This window comes from Cariama cristata, unplaced genomic scaffold, assembly GCF_000690535.1.
Source record: "Cariama cristata isolate BGI_N322 unplaced genomic scaffold, ASM69053v1 scaffold16131, whole genome shotgun sequence".
Classification (NCBI taxonomy): Eukaryota; Metazoa; Chordata; class Aves; order Cariamiformes; family Cariamidae; genus Cariama; species Cariama cristata.
The window spans coordinates 11,013-30,551 of record NW_009598870.1 but is presented as its reverse complement, the minus strand read 5'-3'; the positions used below and the strand labels follow the sequence as shown (position 1 = coordinate 30,551).

Genomic DNA, 19,539 nt, shown 5'->3' with positions numbered 1-19,539 from the left:
TGCGGCACGCAGCTATTTCTGTTGACAACATGAGATGAGCTCATGGAAAGATGTGTTTTTAAAAGGCTTCCCAAGGTGGCCAGGGTATTTTTAGTGATACCGTTCAGCAAGCGCTTATCAGAGACCATAGCAACAAGTCTACATTGAGTTATAAATACCTAGTGGGCTAGGGGAGGGTGTATCAGACTGACCATCCAGAACCTAAGTAACTCTAGCAGAAAGCTAAAATGACCCTGCTGGTTATTAGAGACTTAATACCAGTGAGCTCTCAGTTATCAAAGGTGGCTGTGCTGGTATATCACAGCCAACAGCAAGCTCCAAGCTCACAGCAACCTGTGCAAGGACAAGTTATTCTTACCCTACCGCAAGAGCATCTCTGAGCTACAGCTGTGCACACATGCACAGGAAGGGAGACAGGAGCCAGTGGCAGCATCAAGTTGGTCCCCCTTTTTAGGAGGCATCACTTGAGCTAAGCATCCAAACCAAGCCATTTGAAATTAAGTATGGTGGCTGCTGTGATCAGCCAGCTGTTTGGAAGGCAATTCCTTAGCCAAACAGTTTAAAGAGATCTTCCAGTGACCCTGCTAACTACCTGAAAGTAATTTCTTCCAACTAGGGTCAAAAGCAAGACTCATTCCTGTAGCAGTTGTGCTAGAAGTAAGCATGTGTATGAAATCTTCCAAAATCAGTTGAATATCCAGTTAATTCTTTCCCCACGTACGCCAAGATTTACTCACAACTCTCTTAAAAGTTATGTGCCTCTATGCCCTCTCCAAAGTGCCCAGTGTCCCCTTCTAAATGTGAAGCTCCTTGCCCCTGAAGCTGTTTCTGGTGCTGCCTCCTGGCTTACAGTCACTCCAGCAGCAAAAGCTGCTTCCCAGCCACACTCTGCAGCCATTTGGAGAGGTCAGCAGCAATTTAAATGAATGAAGCAAAAGCACTAAACCCTGATGACATACTGATGTCTGGGGAGAGCACATGTTGTGTAAGATCTGCCATCAGCGACCCTGACATTCCCATCAGGTCCTTTGTGCCATGACCTTGGTAAAGGGCTGCCTGACAGCCGCTTTCTTATTAGCTGCTCTCCTGAACCCTGATGTCCAGCTTCTCCGATTGCAGCTTCTTCCTTCTTTGCATGTGAGTCCTCCCTGTCTCTGGTGTGCAGATGCAGGGCTTAGGGACCTCACTATTCAGAGACACTTAAGGACACTTAACATCCTCACGCAAGCCTGAGGCTTGGAGGAATGGATGAAATGCTGACCTGGGCTGTTGCCTTCCCATTTGCCACCACCTTTCAAGAAATAAAAGGGGAATTCTGGATCCCAAGAAAGGTGTTCGGCTGGAAAATCTGAAGCAGCCTATCCCAAAAAAACACAGACACCAGACAGTGGTTTCTACGCTTGACTTGACATGTGGATGAACACAAGGACCTCCCCGACCTGGACACTGTGAGTACCTGTCATTGGAAGAGAAATCCATTCCTAGGACAATGCTCTCTTCGGTGTCTTGTCTGCCGTTGGTGGACACTACCACCATGTATCTAGTGCGGTTCTGGTACGTGCTTTCCAGTCTTACAGCCTAAAGAAAGGAAAGGGAGAGATCAGCATTGCAGCCAGCAAAACACACCCTATTACCTTCACAAGCCACTTTTTCATGCTGAGTGACAGGCGCAGAAGCAGTGATGCAGTTTGCACTAGTACGGATGGCCCGTACTTCTGGGTAACCAGCAGAAGAGGGAGAAGCTCTCTCACACAATGCTTTCCTCAACAGCTGGGATGTCCCTGGTGCCTTCTGCACACCTTCCTCCAGGCCTGCTCCGTCCTACCAAAGCTGTGTTTAAACAGCAGCCTATCAGGCTGGCTGCCAAAGTCCTCCAACTGGTCCCAGCCTAGTGAGCTTCATGATTACGCGTTCAGTGAGACAGGCGGGCGTTGAACGTGCTTCTTTACCTCTCAGGGGGCTTTGTCCAAAGAGCTAGGGCTTTCCTTTAAACTACTGTGTGCTACAACGAGACTCTTTCCAGCACTGTCCCAGGCAGCTGGACAGACAACTAGGATTTAATTCCTATGTGGTTTCCTGCTGGTCCTTTGATTTCTTCTAGCAACTTCCCCAGTGCAGAAACAACCTTACTGCCTTACACCTGGCAGGAAAAGATTTCCCTACTACTAAGCTGTACCAAAGGTTGGATTCAGATTGCCCAGAAAAGGTGACCGTCATTGTGCCTCATTGCTCCTACCACAACCCCATGTAACCCAGTGCCAAAAGAGAGATCTAGCAGGACTGGAGGACGCCTGAACTTCAGCCCAAACCCCTCCAAAACAAATACTACTGACAGCATTCAGAAAGCAGCTGTGCAGCCAAGTAGCGGATGTCAGATCAACACTGAAGCTCCTGAAAAGGCTACACTGAAGTGCAATGCTCCTCCAGAAACCACAAGGAATTGAGAACTGAAGTGAGTCCAGCAAGTCTTCTTACAGACAGAGTGCTGGCTAGCGAGGAGCCCAGGAAAGGGAGCCCAGTGTTGCAAGTTTTGCCTATAAACACCTGCAGTATGCAGCCTTTACTTGCAACGCCTTTTGGACTCTGTTCCAAGCCATTTGCAGATATTTCAGTCGCGGGATCCCAACTAGAGAAACTAGGACAACCTAGAAAGGAAGTGTCTCAATTACCTATACTGAACCTTAACTTTGGACGGCCTAATCCCACCCCAAGACACTGTCTGGCCTCAATGTTTACCATATTGTTAAACTGTTTCTTGAACTTTGAGCAGGGCCTGCCTGAATAGAGCAAACACGGGTGAGAAGGAGCCGTCACAGCCCAGCCTTGCCTCACGCTATGGACAGACACCTGCCTGCTGCGATGGGACCTGGTTGCCAAATTCCTTGTGACCCAACGGTTGAAGTTCAAAGCAGTGTTTGACATCCTTTGCAAACTGAATCTGAATTCCCCAAAACACCAGCAGCCCTCCCGAGCCACTGCTTGCGTAGACACTTCTTGGTGTCCCACAGGAGTTCATGGCTCAGAGGGCCCAGTTTAAACAGTCATTTTATCCTTAAAAGAAAAGCTCACAAAATAACTATTCTGCAGGGTCTCTCAGAAGTAGGCTGCTTTTCCCAATACGCTCCTTTAGTTCTTTCTAACTTGGCCTCGCGGCCAGAATGGCATCTCCTAGCTTAGAGGTGGCCCTCACTGACCTCCTCACATCTCGCTGGTCCACTAGCCAGAAAGACATGTCCGCAAGATGTGGCAGAGTCTACAACAAAGGTTAAAACAGTGCACAGCAGCTAAAACAGAGCTCGCTACTTCGCTGGAGCTCTCTGTCGCAGGAGGCTATGCTGAGAGCGGCAGGGAAAGCTTCCCGGTTGCGTTGCAGGGAGCAGCAGCTCTAGTGATGGAGGAGGAATAGCAAGTGCAGGCAGGAGACTGTGTTGACTGCATCTTCTAGACTTGTCCAATGGGACTGACAACTAACAGAAACTACCCAAATGTTGATGCCAGCAGATAGATGTGCTCTGTACAGCGAGAGACTGTGCCCCACCCCATCTCTTTAGGATAAGTCATGCTAAAACCAGCCTTATTTTCCTTCTTGTTCCTTGAGTCACTGGGATTCCTTTGGAAACACGGAGGATCAAAGTGGTCAGTCCTTCAAGGTGTGAATTCTGCCAAAGACGGCTGTTCCTACAACTAACCACTTGTAGCAAAACAGAAAGGGTGCTCTTCAACCTAGAAGAGCAAGCAATCACCAAGGTCTTGGTGGTTAAAGTCATTATCTACATCAGGAACCAAACCTCAAACAGAAACATAAACTTGCCTAAAATGGGAGCAGACAGGCAACAGCTGCCCTGTGTCTGGGGCATCCACACACAAGTTCTGTTCTGCTTCTCTTGAGGACAGTCCAGCAGCCAGAGGATTAACATAATCTAACGTACTTTGCTAAACCAATTTGGCTAGCAGTAATGGGAACTGCAGTCTTAATGCAAGACCCTTAAAAACAGGGCTAGGCAAACAGTGACCAAAGGTCACATAGCTTCAAGTTGGTGGGGTGGGATTTTCAGAGAGCCAATTAAGAGAAACAGGGCATGGCTTACCCTGGCTTTCTACTTGCAACACTCACACCCTTGCCACAAAGCAAAGAACCACGACTGGAGCAGGTAATATGTTTTGCTAAATTTAGTAGAATAATGAAACAGCAAAGTTAACATTGTAAACCACTCAACCTCAAGAAGCTACTAGTAGAGCTCCAACATGCCCATTAAATCACAAATTAGTCTCTAACGCTTCCATTAAGCACTAGTTCACATGCTCACCTGACAGCAGGAACACATCAAGGGAGCGGTCTGATACCTTTTAAATGAAGATATTTGAAATCCCAGCCAATCTAGGGAGGATGGCCTAGCTTCAGGGGCTGTGATGAGATGGAAGGTTCTTTCTCAACAGCTCATCTACCTAAAGCTAGCTTTCTCCTCAATTTGGGACGGTTATTTATAGTCTGTTCATGAACAAGTCGTCCTCTGTAGTCCTTTCAGGGCCAGCAAAGTTTTTCTTAGTTTTAGCCTCACCTAAACACAAGCCAACTTTATCTTCTGCTGCATTCTTGTTTCGTCAGAAGTATGATGTGGTATTTTACCAGCCCTTATGAACAGCACGTTCCAAGTTCATGCTGACCTTTCATCTTCTTCATACTACATGATAGTAGGTGTTTCATACAAGAATACAATTCTCATTGGGATATTTGATTTGAAGACATATACACAAAAAAGTCTTCTTTTATTATCAAATACATGTAAGTAAACAAGACCCCACTCTGCTAACCTACAGGAATACATTCAATCAGTTTGTACCCTTACTCATTTTCCTCCTTCCTACTAATCTTACACTGGTATGATTGCTCTAATCCTGCTCTCATGGAAGGCTAAAAAACCCTGCCAGTAGCTCCAAAAGAAACAAGAGTTGTTCCAAATTCTAAGTGTAGGTTTATAGAGGGTTAGATTCCTCTGCTGCCTTCTGAGCTGTGAAGTCTGCCCTCCGAATGACAGCAGCCAACACAAGAAGAAAACGCATTTCTCTCAGTACTGTTTATATTTCAAATCTCATTTGTATCTACTATTTTATGAGAGAGTCTATTGCATCTCTGCACACCCTTCGTTCGTCAAGAATCAATTAAATTCAAGTAGACTATCGAACTTAACCTCATGCAAGATTTCAGCATTCCAAATGTAGCTCCGAACAAAAGGGTTTATGTCTCAGCCCACAAAGTCCTTATTCAGCTGTTAAGGCTAATTTGTCCCAAATCACACAATGTAGCCAGTGATATTGCTGAACAATGACTTGTTCAATAGCTTCCAATGTTCTAACCCTGGCTCAGATTCTGAAAAGCACTGAGAACCCCCATTCCCATCACTTTCACTGAAATTTTAGTGACAGCAAGGTGTGTCTGACGAAGTTTAGGAGCAGGTCCTTTAGTTTGCTTACGGCAAATTATTTTTGGTGGTCATTTTTAAAGTTAAAGCATTCCATAGTATAATCTTGGCTGTTTCCCAGCTATACTCATACAATCAGTCCAGCTCCAGCACAGTTCAGGAGGATTCAGCAAACCAGAGGTGCCAGAATAACACTTTGACGCTGGCAGCCCTGCTTTGGGCATACATTGCTAAGATGCACCGAGATAACACTGGAAAGAAACTTCAGGCTACTGAGTGATGAGAGATGTAAATACACTGAAGTCATGCCTGACCTTGTAGAACACTTCAACATGTCCTAGACAGATTCCTCACTGCTCTTCTTTGGCTTCTGGAGGTCTTTAGGACTGTGTATCAATGCTATAAACAGCAATGTCTAATTTTCCTGACATTGTTATAGGAGGCAAGAACCCAGAAAAGCAGAAAGACAAGGGTCAATACAGGTGCATAGCCACATGGGGATCCTACACCCTCCTTCCTGATACGCCATGGTTTTTTGGGATGCAATAAGTTAGAAGAGCAGAGTGAGGAACACAATTGAACTAAGAACCAAATAAGCAGGCCTTTCATAATTAGCTGCTTTTCTACCTTTGTGGTTGCAAAGAAGGCTCCCCAAACCCGCTGATGAAACCACTCAAACATACATGCACCACCGCTTTCATGAGTTACACAGGTGTATTTGTTGAGTGGAACTTAACGTTTATATTCGTTAACAGCAGATAAGCAAAAAAGCCAGCCTACCAGTCTGATGTTATCTTCTGGGCGGAGAAGTATGAACATGGCCTGCAGGTGTTGCTGGAGATCCCCTGCAGGCAAGAGGGAAAGGTGAATGCACAAAAATAGTTTTAAGTCACATGCAAGTTCCTGGCTGTCCAGCCAGAGCAAACGTCCACCGAGCAATTTGACACAAATGTCCACCAAGCAATTTGACACGTCACCGTGAGCGTTGTCACGATGATGACAAAACTCCATCCCTTAGTCAGCTGCTCTTTGCCCCGTGTGCTCACCTGTTCGTCTTAACCATGCTCTCTTCTGCTAAGGCTTGTTATCTTTTTAACAGAAATAAAAAGAGTTTCAGTATTCTTTGTTCCTTTAAAAGACAAGGCAAACTAGGTACAAATGGACCCCACCCCACAGTTCAACATCTCATTCTACCATGTGCTTTAAATCAGAAATCTGCCATTTCTTTTACACCAACTTACTAGTTAGCGCAGAACTACGACCTAGACAAAAGTATCCCCTTTGAAGTGAGATTTGGTCCCATCTCAGACCAACACGTGCCCATATAACGCTTATGTACCAACCCCAGCCAAAAGCAGCTAAGAATTACCACCTGAAAAAACAAGCACCTACAAATTTTCCTAGAAAACACTTGCTACACTTTTACTGGTGAGGCTGCGGAAAACTGAAATGAAAATTAAAAAAAATCACAGTCATGCAGTAACTTTAAAGTCTTCTTAAAAACGCTGAGTATCCCAGGTTCCTAATGCATGAAGCATTTGAAAGACAAGTAAGATACCTTCCTGTTGGTACTGCTGCACTGACTTCTCGGCACCACTCCCTGGCCCATAGAGAGCCAAGAGCTTCTCTGCTAAGCAAGCACGTTACCTTCCGAGTGTCAGTAAGCAATAACATCTCCAGCTGTTTTTTCAATTATTACCTGGAAAATTAATCTGCATTCCCAGAAAGGAGAGTGCAAGGCTGCCAGGTGGGTGGCACAGATTGGCAAGAAGAGGAGCCTTTACTCTCCCACCCTCTCCCACTCCCCCCTCAGATGGGAAGCTCAGTTTAGGCAACACTGCAGGTAACAGCATGAATGCTGGACTAAGTATTCAGCACAAGTGGCTACGAGAGTATTTTCTAGGAGGGTTGACTAACTTTCCTGACCTCCCTTTCTAATTCATTTGCGGTGCAAGAATCCATGCTATTTCACGGACTTTCAGAAATAAGAAAACCTCGGACATGGAGCAGCATCCAGAAGTGCCACAAAAGGGAAGGGGAAGAAAGTAAATGCTGCCCAGCGAGAGCACGGTACCTAGTTTCCAAATGATTTTTACAGCTGGTGGAACAGTGGGGCTGAAGGACTGCCGCTGTCTCTCTCCTGATGGGACAGAGGCAAACTTGTGTGGAGTGGGTTACGCACGACACAGCATTCCCGGCTCTCCTCTTCCTTCCTCATTGAAACACATTTCAGCACATGGAGAATGAGTCAATGCCCTGGGATTGCATTTTTAACTAGGGGTGGGAAAAACTGAGGCACTCTGCAGTGCTAGGGAAGTCACATACAAAGTACCAGCGGTGACGAGGACGTGAAGCTACTTCCTGCCCCAGGACACTGCCCCCAGCTCCGGAGCGGCTGGCACGTGCCCTCCTAAACAGCTGTTATTTAGGGAGACAGGTAACGCAGGAAAGGCCAGCTCATCCCTCGGATGCTTGTCCTCCCAGGGGTGCAGTGGGAGACAGGATTTCCCCACATCAACACCAGTGCAAAATCCTGGCAACGATGCTCTGTTCCAGCAAGTTTCAGCTGCTGTCGTGGTGGGAATTGCCGAGAACTGTTAAATCAACAGGCAAAGGTCCCTCTGCTTCAGGTGGCACCTCCTGCCTGCAGCCTGGAAGAGCCCAGCAAGTATTTGACTCATAAGGCATTCATATGTCTCAGGCAACTTCAAAGATGCTTCACCTCAGTTTTTCCCTCCCCAAAACATAACAGTCCCAACCTATTGCTGCCAGTAATTCACCACCAGGAAGCAGTTTAAGAGTTGAAGTTTCCAGAGTTTAAAAAACACCACCAGGACTACTGGATTATCTCAGCACCAAAAAAAAGAGAGGAAGTTTCTAAGACAACTCTTTCTGCAAGGCTCAGTCAAGGAGCTCCATCATCCCTCATCTCAGAAAGTTTATTGCACTCCTCCCTGTTCCCGAGCCTGCCCTGTCAGCCTCGGGAGCTCCAGAGCTAGAAAGTAAAGTATTGCTTCCTTGGCCAGCTTTAACTGAATTGCGGCATTTTCAGCCCCAAACACACAAGGCATTTTCTAAGCTTCCTGGATTAAGAAAAAGCAAAGGAAAGGTTTTAGCATGCCAGAATCAGCACAAAGATATCACATCCTGTCCTATGAAGAGCTGTCGGCTTTGCTGGCATTCGTGGCAGGACCGCTGCTTCCTATCCCATTGTCCAGCAATGAGCAGATGCTTTTGTTTCCTCTGAGCTGACAGGCTAGGTGCAAAGCATCAGCTAGGGTGGGATCTTAAAAGTGACTTACAGCACCCTAGAGACTGCAAAAGCCCCAGGGAACTTACATCCTTTTCTGGCCTCCTCCAGCATCGTTGGAGTGCAAAAGCAAGCCCACCATCCTACACACAGCCCGTCTGCCAGGTGGCACAGGACCACCCAGCAAGAGGAGTGTGGACAGCGGGTACCACATCTAGCTACTCTGCCAATTAGTGATTTCCATTGCTGAAGATGGTATGATTAAAGAAACGGGTGGAGCATTAATTATTTCCTGTTACACATTTACTCTTTATGCTGGATTCTAGCACCTCTGATGAATTAGAAAGGGAGGTCAGGAAGGTTAGCCAACCTTCCTAGAAATGCTCTCGTAGTCACTTGAAACACTATTGCATCCATAGGCAGCAATCTCATACTGTAAAACTACGTACGCTCTCCACTCCCCTTCTAATTTTGTGTGCCAGAGATAAGTCACGACACACACATGGGAATGAAAGTTGAGCATGGATTATGAGAGTCCAAGAAAGGAGATAGTTGCTGCACTCTGCTAGCTCACTGCCAACGGCCGGTTCACCTCTCAGAGCTACTCTCTCTACATCACTGTTTTAATTTTGGTGGCACAGATGTTTTGCTTAGGAAGGTGACACACTGATCCCTTGGTGTCTTGGTCTGCTGGCATACACCGTACATTAGAAAAGTTCACAGGAAATAAAGACAGTGCACACTGTCGTACAAAGGAACCCCCTTCAGTGAAATCTTTGAGCACCATAAAAAAATACTATACCATAAGTTGAAGAGACAGGAGTAAAAAGAGTCTTCTAAGAACAAAAATCCCATCCCTTAGGCAAGCCAGCCTCTTCAACACAAAACATCTTGCTGTAAACAATTACAACATACCAGATTTGCTTTCTTGGCAACCTGGCTTCTAAGAGCTCTGGGCTGATTAGACAAGCGACTATCTTCCACCAAGGCCTCCAGACCTGATGCAAGTCAGCTGTAGCAAGCAGATGAGGCAACAAGAGAGACCCAAAAGCTGTGTGTGCTGCCTTGCACAGGTCACAAGGAAACCCTTCCAGCAGGTCTCCTCTGCAAGGTAAAGCCAAGGCAGCAACTGCCAGGTGGAGACCTCGGCTTCAGTAATGCAGAGGACTTCGGAGAGATTAAAAACCAAGACAGGTCAAGATAAATTTTTAAAAGACTGCTGACTCTACTTTCAAGCTAAAGATGATTTCACTTCAGTCTCAACCAGAAAGGCTAGCTTTCAATTAAGTTCAGAACATTTATTTTCTTTTGACAACTGGTAATTAATGCATCTTACTCAAACCAATTTAGGTACTGCTTGCGCTATGTCTGAGGGGAAGTATGTCATTAACTGCCTTTTGACTTAAACTCTTTCTAGGAAGATGTTTGTAAACAGATTTTCAGGTGGACCAGCCACCAGGTAGGTAACTCGGCTGGATGTGCAGATGGACAATAGTCTGCTAGTATCAAAGTATAAAGAAATCTACACCTGGAGCCAAACCAAATCACCTTTTGGTGGTCACATTTTGGCAAAGAAAGTCGACTCCAGCCTCTCTGTCTCTGTCCCATATGCAAAAGTCTGGAAGTCCCTTTTTTTTTGGCTGATTGTTTAATGGAAGGGAAAATCCCCACACTATCTGATCCTTGTAAAACACCATCAGTGAATAAGCACCATACACACACTGAGAAACAATCTACCCTGAAATGTTTGAGTTTCATTATTCAGACTGACTTTTCAAATAAAGAGTCAAAGCAAAGCCAAATCAAACTTTCAGCAGATAAAGGGGGCAGAATTATGACCGACTCTGTACTATTCATTTTGCTCATAGGTCTGAAAAGTCATGCTGACTTTACTCAGAGGTTTCTTCCTCACCACGTAGAGCAGTAAGTCTCCTCCCTTTCTTCCATCATAACTGGTTACTTTCAGATCAGGAAGTACAATTACTCATCCTGTATCATAACCTCAAGTTTCTCAGTGCAATGCATGAAAGTCTTGATGGCAATCCTCCAGCTCCTCTCTCATATAAAAACTACAGGATGATATTTTGGGAGGCAGTTGTGCTCAACTCTCCATGATGTCACGATTGCTGCCCTGATGTCACTCATTTGTTTGATTTTGCAGGAAAAACAAAAGAGTACTGAAAACTTTTTTTCTACCAGCATTAAATATCGCAGTCTTGAGATTGCAGGTCTCGCTTTAATATAGACCTGGTGTAAACAGAAATGCGCGTCACCCGGTGAGAACGAACTCAAGAAAGTTGGACTCGGAAACAAGAGTGAGCGGACAAGGCTCAGCCCTTGGAGACAACGCATTACCTGCGTGCTTGTTGCGCCTGTGACTGATCCTGGGAGTAGACGACCCATTCCCCCGTGGCAGGAAGAGAGCGGCACCTTTCACAGTGAGGAAGCTTTCGCTGATGCTGCAAGGGGAAGAGACAAACAGTGAATGAGGAAAACTCTGCATTGTCTTTAAAAGGAGAGAAGCAACGGAACAAGAGAGGTTCAAGGCACTGAATGCATGCTCTGTTCTTTTGCGAGGAAGCGATTTAGACCAAATTATTTTGTTGGTAGAGAACTTCCCCCCCCCGTGTAAGTACTGCAAACATTCAAAGCATAACTGGGAACAAAATAACAGAGAAACATTGAAAAGCAGAACATATGCTTGGTGCCACCCTGCCTGCAGAGGTGGAACCTGAGCAAGCAGAGGGGATTAACCTATGGCTATATTTTTGCTTTGAAAGTCAAGATGAGAGATCCACATTTCTAAATGGCGATTAATAAAGCAAGCCCACGCATCTCTATAATTACAAACTCTGTTAACCCAGTGCTTTGTGGTTCAGACACAGCTGATGCCCTGCAGAAACAAATGTCTCCCTTCAGCAGTTAGCCAAAAGAAAATTAGTGTACATAACAGATTAAGAAATCATGAAACTACTGTCTATGAGTTGTATGATAATTAACTCTCAAAGACTTATAAATTAAAACTGTAATGCTGTCGAATTCAGACATTGCTTACTGTCTTGATTTTGCCCTTTCTGAAGTCACACGAGGAGAGAGGCAATAAGGAGTGGAACAGCTGGTATTTGAAGCACATCTTCCAGTAGTTTTCTTAAGAGATGTTGTGGCTCATGGAAAACGCAAGACACACTACAGATTTTGCAATTAAGCCACCCTGTTGTATAGTCAAGGGCTCCTGCTTCTCTCAGGATTGATAAGATAGTCATACAGGCTCTGAAGAAAGCCAGAAACAATCCTGCAGTCAACAGGATGGTTGATGAATATGATAAGACAGGATGGGAGAGTCCCTGGCATCGTGCACCCCAGCAGCTCTGTGCCTGGAAAAAGACGTTGGCTGGCTTTCTTCAACTGAACAAGAGACTGGGAACTTCTTAGTTCCTTTCTCCGCTTAAACAAATACCCAAACTACTTATTTATTCCCTTCCTTTAAGAGATGAGGACCAGGAAATAGAGTAAAAAAACCCCGTCATATATTTGAAAATAATTCCATGCTACAAAACGCAGGTGAATGCTAGAAGATGCCAAGTCACCCCCCTTGACAGCTAGTTCTGCTCGGCCGAACAAGCAAAGGCTGACCGCTGCCTGCAGCCCCTACGCCAGGGACACGTTTCAGCCGCGACTCAAAGGCAGGTATACGCCTAAGCACGACTGAAGACAACAGCATCACAGCTAAATCAGACGTGACCAAGAACCAGGACACAGCACGGCATGAGCCTGGATCTGCTACTTCCATGATTTGAGGTTGACCACTTTACCAACAGGCTTTGCTGACTACGTTTTTAGAGCTACAAGAAATATAAATGCTTGTGTTAAAGTTGGATTTCCCCCTAACCTCGAGTACGTTTCTGGGCACCTCTCCATCTTCCTGGTGGGGATATCAAAAAATAAAATTTTCGGAGCTCCAGCAAAGCCAATCCACACACTCAGAGAGACCTTCTTTTTAAGCCTGTACCACATCCCAATGTTTAGACTGCACTGCCTGTCATAACCTCAGTGTTCCTCCTTACTGACAAAGCTTCTAACAGGACTATTTTAAAGTCAAACATGCACTGGATGTTTCAACAAAACCAGAATTTTAAAAAGGAAAAATCACTCGCCCCGAATTAAAATGGATCAGAGATATTTACCTATGTTAAAGTTAAAAACAAAACAGAAAATAAAATATTAAATTCACCGGGCACACTAAGCACCGATGTTTCCTCAGACCCTTCTCATACGAAAAATTCTGACTGAGTCCTTCTAGCTTTTGGTGACAAAGAGATCCTCTGAAAGCACTGAACCTACACAGTTTCTTACAGCCTGAACTAGAGAAACATCGAGCTACCGCAAAGCTGCTAACTTTAAAAAAATTAGATAATAATAGTAGTATCTTTGTCCCTCACTTAGCTTGAACATGTTTCGCTTCAGCAGTGCCCTGATGTCCTGGAGAAGCACACTTCTGCTTTCAGAGTAGCACCCACAAGCAAGAGATCACGCCGGGCGTTGCGGAGCCTCTCCAGAGACAAGACAACCATGCAGAACGTGTGAGAAGACATTCTCTCCTTCTCCTCCTCCCTTTACAATCTCAACACAAAGGCAAAAAAATTTCAAGCTGCACAGCAAGAGAAAGAATTCAGCAGTCACAGCCAGTTTTCACATAGTTAATTTTATCAGCAAAGCCAACAACTAATATTAGCAATCCTTTAGCCTGTGCCTGAGGTTTCCCCAGAAGGCTGAATTAGCAACTATTTTTAGTGGATAAAGCAGCATGCAACTAGAGGGCTGGGAGGTGAAAACTCTTCTCTCGTCCATCACTTTCTCTTATCCCCAGCTCCCGGCAGTCAGCCACCCGCCTGGAAAGGAAACACGGGCAGAACTACAGAGATTCCCATCAGGTACACCCTTCCAGGAGGCCACCTTCTCTCCGAAGGCCACAGAGAGCCTTGTTTTGGGCCATTAACCACAAGCAATAAATTTGACTTGCTAAGACTAGGGAAAGGGAACGTAATTTCCCATACAAAGGGTCAGAACAGCCGAAGAATGTGGCAAAGCAGCTCATTCTTGTAGAGCGGGGAGGTCAAGCAGGCAGGGCAGCACCTGCGGCAGGGCAGAGGCGAGGGCAGGAGATGGCCATCAGCATCGCTGGGAAAACTGCAGGTCGTCATCTTTCTGCCAGTCACAGCTCGGGGGATGCTCACTGTGCGGACAAGGGCATGGCACGCTATCGGCACCCTCAGCATCACCTGCCGCAAACTCCTAACACCAGACCTCCAACACATCCGTATCCAGCACAGCGTTCTAGCAAAAAAACCCACAATACACACACACACAACCAAGCCCTTGCTCTATGATTCCAGCAGTAAAGAAAATCTTGGGAGGAAAGCCAAGAAGTTTAGAGGAAAGTCCAAAGAGCTGTAATAATAACTACCAGTGAAGCTTAACACCCTTCTTTCAGGAGATGCTGATTTTGGTGCCTGTGATGCACTATAGGGGCAAAAAGAGCAATCACCGCCCTGACGTTCCCTGTACCATCCAGGCTGGTTGATCCATTTGGGTCCATCCCACCTGGATAGACCCAGCCACGACCTTTCCCAAAAGCACCATATTTCAGGGCAAGATCACCTTTGGATACTGCCCACGATATATAAGGAGAGACGATTCCTCCTGTAGGACACTAACAGCAGGCTCCACTCTGAGACGTTTCAGAAACACAAAAGGTAAGAAAAGATATGTGTAAAAAGGGCAATTGGAGTCTCGTAACAACTCTCATGGTGTGGGACTGTGCTTACCGTAACAGCAGAGCCGTGCTACCATCCACTACTGATTTTACCCTGCTGACAGCTCAATGGCTCCCAAGCATAACCTGGACCTTGAAATACTGCATAAAATCCAGTTTGCCAGAGCCTACTGGAGCTTCAGTGCTCTTTGAAACAATCTCCTGGAAACGGACCGGGTATTAAAAGACACTAAATGTGGTTAGGGGAGAAGTTGAGTCCAGGAGAGCAGAAGACAGGGAGCCAACTTGGCAGAGGTAACAAAGCTGAGTTGTGTTTTATATCAGCACATTAGGCTTGTCATCAGTCCTCTGTACTACACAGTGGCTTTCTTCTGGAGAAGACTTACTTGGGACATACCTGTGAAAGAGTTATTAAAGCTATAAGCAACCCTCAGCACTACAGCTGTGGAAAAAAAAAAGCTTCTGTTCCAAGTTTAGCCTGTCCACCTCCAAAGTGAAGCAGCAACCTCAAGGCCACCACTGATGTGCTATTTGTAATTCATTGCTCACCGGGAAGAGAACCAATGTAAGTGGAAGATTTAAGCAACTCCTACAGAAACTACTATGTGTATTACAGTTTTTTCTCCCAGACAGGAAAGATTTTGTAGAAATTGAAAAGGCACATCATCAAAACTATTCAAAGCCTTTTGCACAAAAAGCACAGACGTTCCCCTCAGAACCCCAGTTTCTGAACAGCAGTAACAGCACACACCAGAAGCGATTCCCGTGCTCCCCGACTCGGGGCCCAGCGGCTCAGCTCCTCAGGCACAAGGAAAATACTGCACAGTTCATACCAAATTCTCATTATGCTACGAAATTGCAGAACCACATAAAACTTACAGATGGCAAACAAATAGCAAGTGCCTTCCCAGCTGTTAGCCTGCACAGCTCTGTTCATAAACTGCAAGTGCAAACACCAAATAAATTGTTTTGAAGACACAAAAAAGAAAACGTTACTGGTTTATGGACTACGCCAAAGCGATGCGATGACACGAAGCATCTGACGCTTTGCCACGACCCCCTCGTACGATGCCTTCCGCCTATGGGGCTGCTCGCCCAGAGTACTGCCCCACCAGCCCGGAGGCAGGGGAATCTGCACCACCCACCAGTTTTCAATTAAAAATTCTCAGTCCTCAATGTAAAATACTCAGAAAGGCACCTTGTAGTCTTCTTTAGAAACTATTTCATAAAGAAAGGCGGGAAAACATTTTTAGAAGTACAACCAGGAAAGCAAAGAGGCACCTGAACAGCTTCTGGCAACGTTTTATCCTAATAAACACTTAATTAAGTTATTGCGAGCCTGAGGATGACTTTCCGCCGGCTCTGCTTATTCATCAGAGCAGCTCCTTTACAGCAGGCTCTGTCCTGTCCAGCCCAGCCCAGCATCGGCCACTTGCCAAGCAGCACAGCCCACAGGGCTGGCACCATCCCGAGAGGTTCAGCGGGAGAAGTCCTTCCACCACGGCTCCCGACACAGCGCACAGGAATGGGGCAGCGCGGCGAGGACCAAACCTCCTCCTGCTGTCTCCTCCTTGCCAGCCATGCCCGCGGCACACACAGGCACCAACACCGGCACTGCAGGGAGGTCACATCCTCCTGTCTCGTTCCCTCTCGTCCTTAGAAAACATGAGGAGATGAAAAAGCAGGGAGATTAAAGAGCAACGGGATAGGGGGAATGAAGATTTCAAGATACTTGACATTTGAATAGAAGTCCACTACCTGTATTATTTACAGAAATACAAACATAGTTTCTCTACCAGCCTCAGGTATTTATTAACCAGAATCCTGCAGAAAAGTGCTTTGAAGCAGCATCCTAACAGGGTTAGCGAGGTAGAGCTCAGCACCGGGAGGCTGCGCTGGGATTTCAACGCTGAGCCCAGCTCCGGCTGTACCAGCTGGAGCTCCCCATGACGACAGTCTTGTGCAGTAACCACGGAGGCTTCCAACTCCTGAGCAAAAGGAGGTTTCCTAAAGGGCATCTCTTGGGACACAACCACCACCCAGTGCAAGCTCTGCAAACAGAAGCAGCTGCCCGGCAGGACCGTGTGCTGCCAGGAAGGGCTCCGAGCTTCCGACCCGTCTGCAGGACGTACCCTTCCCCTCCAGCGGCCAGTCAGACCAAAGGCAAATAAAAGAAAAGCAGAAACGCTGACTGAAAGCAGGCAGGCAAGTCTGACAGTAAGGAATGACACAACCCTGGTGTTGACTAACTGGGAGCATTCAGCAGCCCAAGCCCTGAAAATGGGAAGTGTCAATGCAGACATCTGCAGTAAAGCGCTGGGGACGTCGGCCGGGAGCCCGCTCCACCACACGCTGCTCGCGTGTGCAGCCAAAGGCAGCCCCCCTCTGAAGAGCCAGCAGCTAAACAGGGCTAGGATGGGGAACAGACACACCGCAGAAAAAAGATCTGGTGTGCCCAGCTCCTTTCCCTCAGTTTTAAGCCAGGCTGTTCCCCCAAGAACCCCCTGACATTTTGCTCGAACGCGAGCAGCCGGAGCGTGCTGCAGGGGGGGAATGCACATCTCTGCATTGCACATCTCACCTGCTGCCGGCTCAGCTCTAACATCCTCCTTTAATCCATAGGCTGCAAAACACAAAACCAAGAAAAAGACCAAAATTCAGACACTGGCAGGAGTGGCGTAGCAGGCGTCAATACTTAGCTCACTCCCGAGGCCGTGGAGCCGGGCGAGGAGGGAGGGCAGCCGGGGACACGCCAGCACGCTCTTGCAGCATGCCAGGACTGCAGGAGCAGCAATTCCAGCTGCAGCTCGCTGTGCCTGGTGTGGAAAAAGTTACAGGAGGGCAGGCCAAGCAGCCTGCTGTTTTTCTCAGCACCTCAAGCCGCCTCCCTCCCTCCTCCTGCTCCCCTTCCCAAACTGGCTGTTTCCCTTCCTCCGCAGGCAGGCCTGGGGCACAGCATCACATCAGCTCCCGGACCAGCTCTCACCGCCAGCCTCCCCCTCACTTTACCTGGCCACAAGAAAAGTCCTGGTTAATAAAGCATCACTCCCCCAGCCAAGGGTGCAACGGTGGCTGGGTATGCAGCTGGAAGGACGTGTAGTCTGGCAGCCAAGAGCATTTCTCTGTCAAACCACGGGACAAGAGCATCACACACCTCCAGCATCCCTCCCGAGAGAAGCACCTAACTCTTCCACCTTCACCGTAGCTTGTTTTGCAATAAACAACCGCCCTATTTCCCTTGTTTACTTTTTAAAGCACCTGGTTTAATAACTGCCAAGAGTATTAATGAATTATATAGAGGAGAGCAACGTTTGGCTTCCAGTTTAAGCATCTGCTCCTAGGCCAGTGATGAATGCACCCAGGTCTCTTCACACAGAGGCCAGACCTCAGGGCTGTGTAAAGCAAAGTAGTACCAGTCACTAATACAAACCCCCGCAAACCCCAGTAAACAAAAAGTCACCACAACAACAGGGAAATGGAAAAGGCAAGGATAACTCAGGATTGCTCTACACTGACATTTGTATTAACAGGGTCAGCTGGCAGCACACACAGACAAGTCTAGGCTTCTCTGATATCCAAAATAGAAACAGACCCAGTGCAGAGCAAAACAAGGGCCACAACTTGCCAAAAAGGGCTCTGTACCGCTGTCAACAGAGGTGACAACATTGAGGGCAGGGAGAGAAAGGGGAAGCGGTTCTCCAACAAAGGCCAGCTCTTGCCACTCAGCACTTTTGCAACTTAAGAAACAGCAGAGGGAAAAAAACAAAGCAAGCGTGGGAACCCACTCCATCTCAGATGTTTGACGCAAACTGCATTTTTAGCAACACCTGCATTTGTGCCTTTTTTTTTTTTATGTAAAGGAAATCTTACAGGCACTTCCTCTGCTCCAAGGTGGGGCTCCCTGGAGAGATAATTCAGCTGCAGTGACACAGACAGGCATAATGACAGAAAGATCCACAAAGCCAGCGGTAACTTGTTTGTACTAACTTATCTACTGATCCCTTCTCACCATAGCCAAGTCGTCTTTTCCCTTGCTTTGGTCTCAGATATGGACATCTGCTGAAGCTGAGCTAAGACAACAAGAAAAACCTACGGTTTGCTAGAAGATACCCAAAGGTGAGGATGATGGGTGTGCATCTGAACCCTAAAGGCACTGCAACTCTAAAGGCATTCCTTTTACTTGCTCCAAGGGAGGAGAGAATTTATGGTAAATTCAGAGGGTACAACTTGCAAAAGGGAGCACTGATGAGCATGGTTGTGTCTGCAGGTGAAAAGCAAGCACTTCAGATGCACAAAACAACCACACTCAGTTTCAGAGACGGGATCTAACCAGCCTCAGGTCACCCAACAAGGTTGCAGGGAGTGCTGACACCCACACTACACCCTATGGAGTTAACAGTCTACAAGACAAGCCTGCTACGGGAAAAAACCATCACGCACACATGCCATCCGTGTTCCTCTGCCACCAGGATCATTTGAATTGAGCTCCAGAAACCATGTTGCAGAGTCAAAGCAGCTTGGGCACGCTGGCGAGAGCAGTGGCACCCTTTGGTGACAGCCCAGAAGACAACAGCTCTGGGCTGAGAAACTCATCCCTGCCAGAGAGGCCTTGCTGGCAGCAAGGGCAGCAATGACAGCTGCTGTTTGCAGCCAAAGTTTTCAGCCCACGCAGCTGCAACGGGTCTGCACCGTGCCGAAGACAACCACAACCACCTGCAGCATCCCTCTGCCTCCCCGCGCCCCGAGCCTCGCTCAGCAGCGGTGAGCTGACACATGGACTCCTATCAAATGTACTCCCTCGCAGGTAGAGCCAGGATTTATTTGTTACAGGCAGAGGAAAGCAGACTGGGTTTTGTTTTAAGCTGGTCTCCAGAAGATAACATTTTATAATTTCTGATAGAAGTCAAAGTCCACACGGGTTTTCCGTTCCCCTCACGTAGCCCTGGCCTTCGAATGAACCAGCTCAACACCATATAAACTCCTACACCAAAGGCAACGGCGGCAGACCCCTCGCACAGGCATCGGCTGCCTCCTCACCCGCCCGCCCGGCAAAGCAAACGCCGGGAGCTCAGCGCTGCCTTCCCACCCATCTGCGC

At 47.0% G+C, this 19,539-nt stretch overlaps 1 protein-coding gene across 1 annotated transcript in view; it reads right to left on the bottom strand.

Moving 5' to 3' along the window:
• The window catches only part of SSH2 (slingshot protein phosphatase 2), a gene marked incomplete at its 5' end in the record, with an annotated part of 32,247 nt that extends 21,118 nt beyond the window's left edge, over positions 1–11,129 (bottom strand). Inside the window, 3 exons of the mRNA XM_009709475.1 lie at positions 1,457–1,578; positions 6,201–6,265; positions 11,026–11,129. Coding sequence (XP_009707777.1) covers positions 1,457–1,578; positions 6,201–6,265; positions 11,026–11,129 — 291 coding nt within the window. The remainder of the gene's footprint in view (positions 1–1,456; positions 1,579–6,200; positions 6,266–11,025) is intronic.
• Between the last annotated feature and the right edge of the window lie 8,410 nt (positions 11,130–19,539).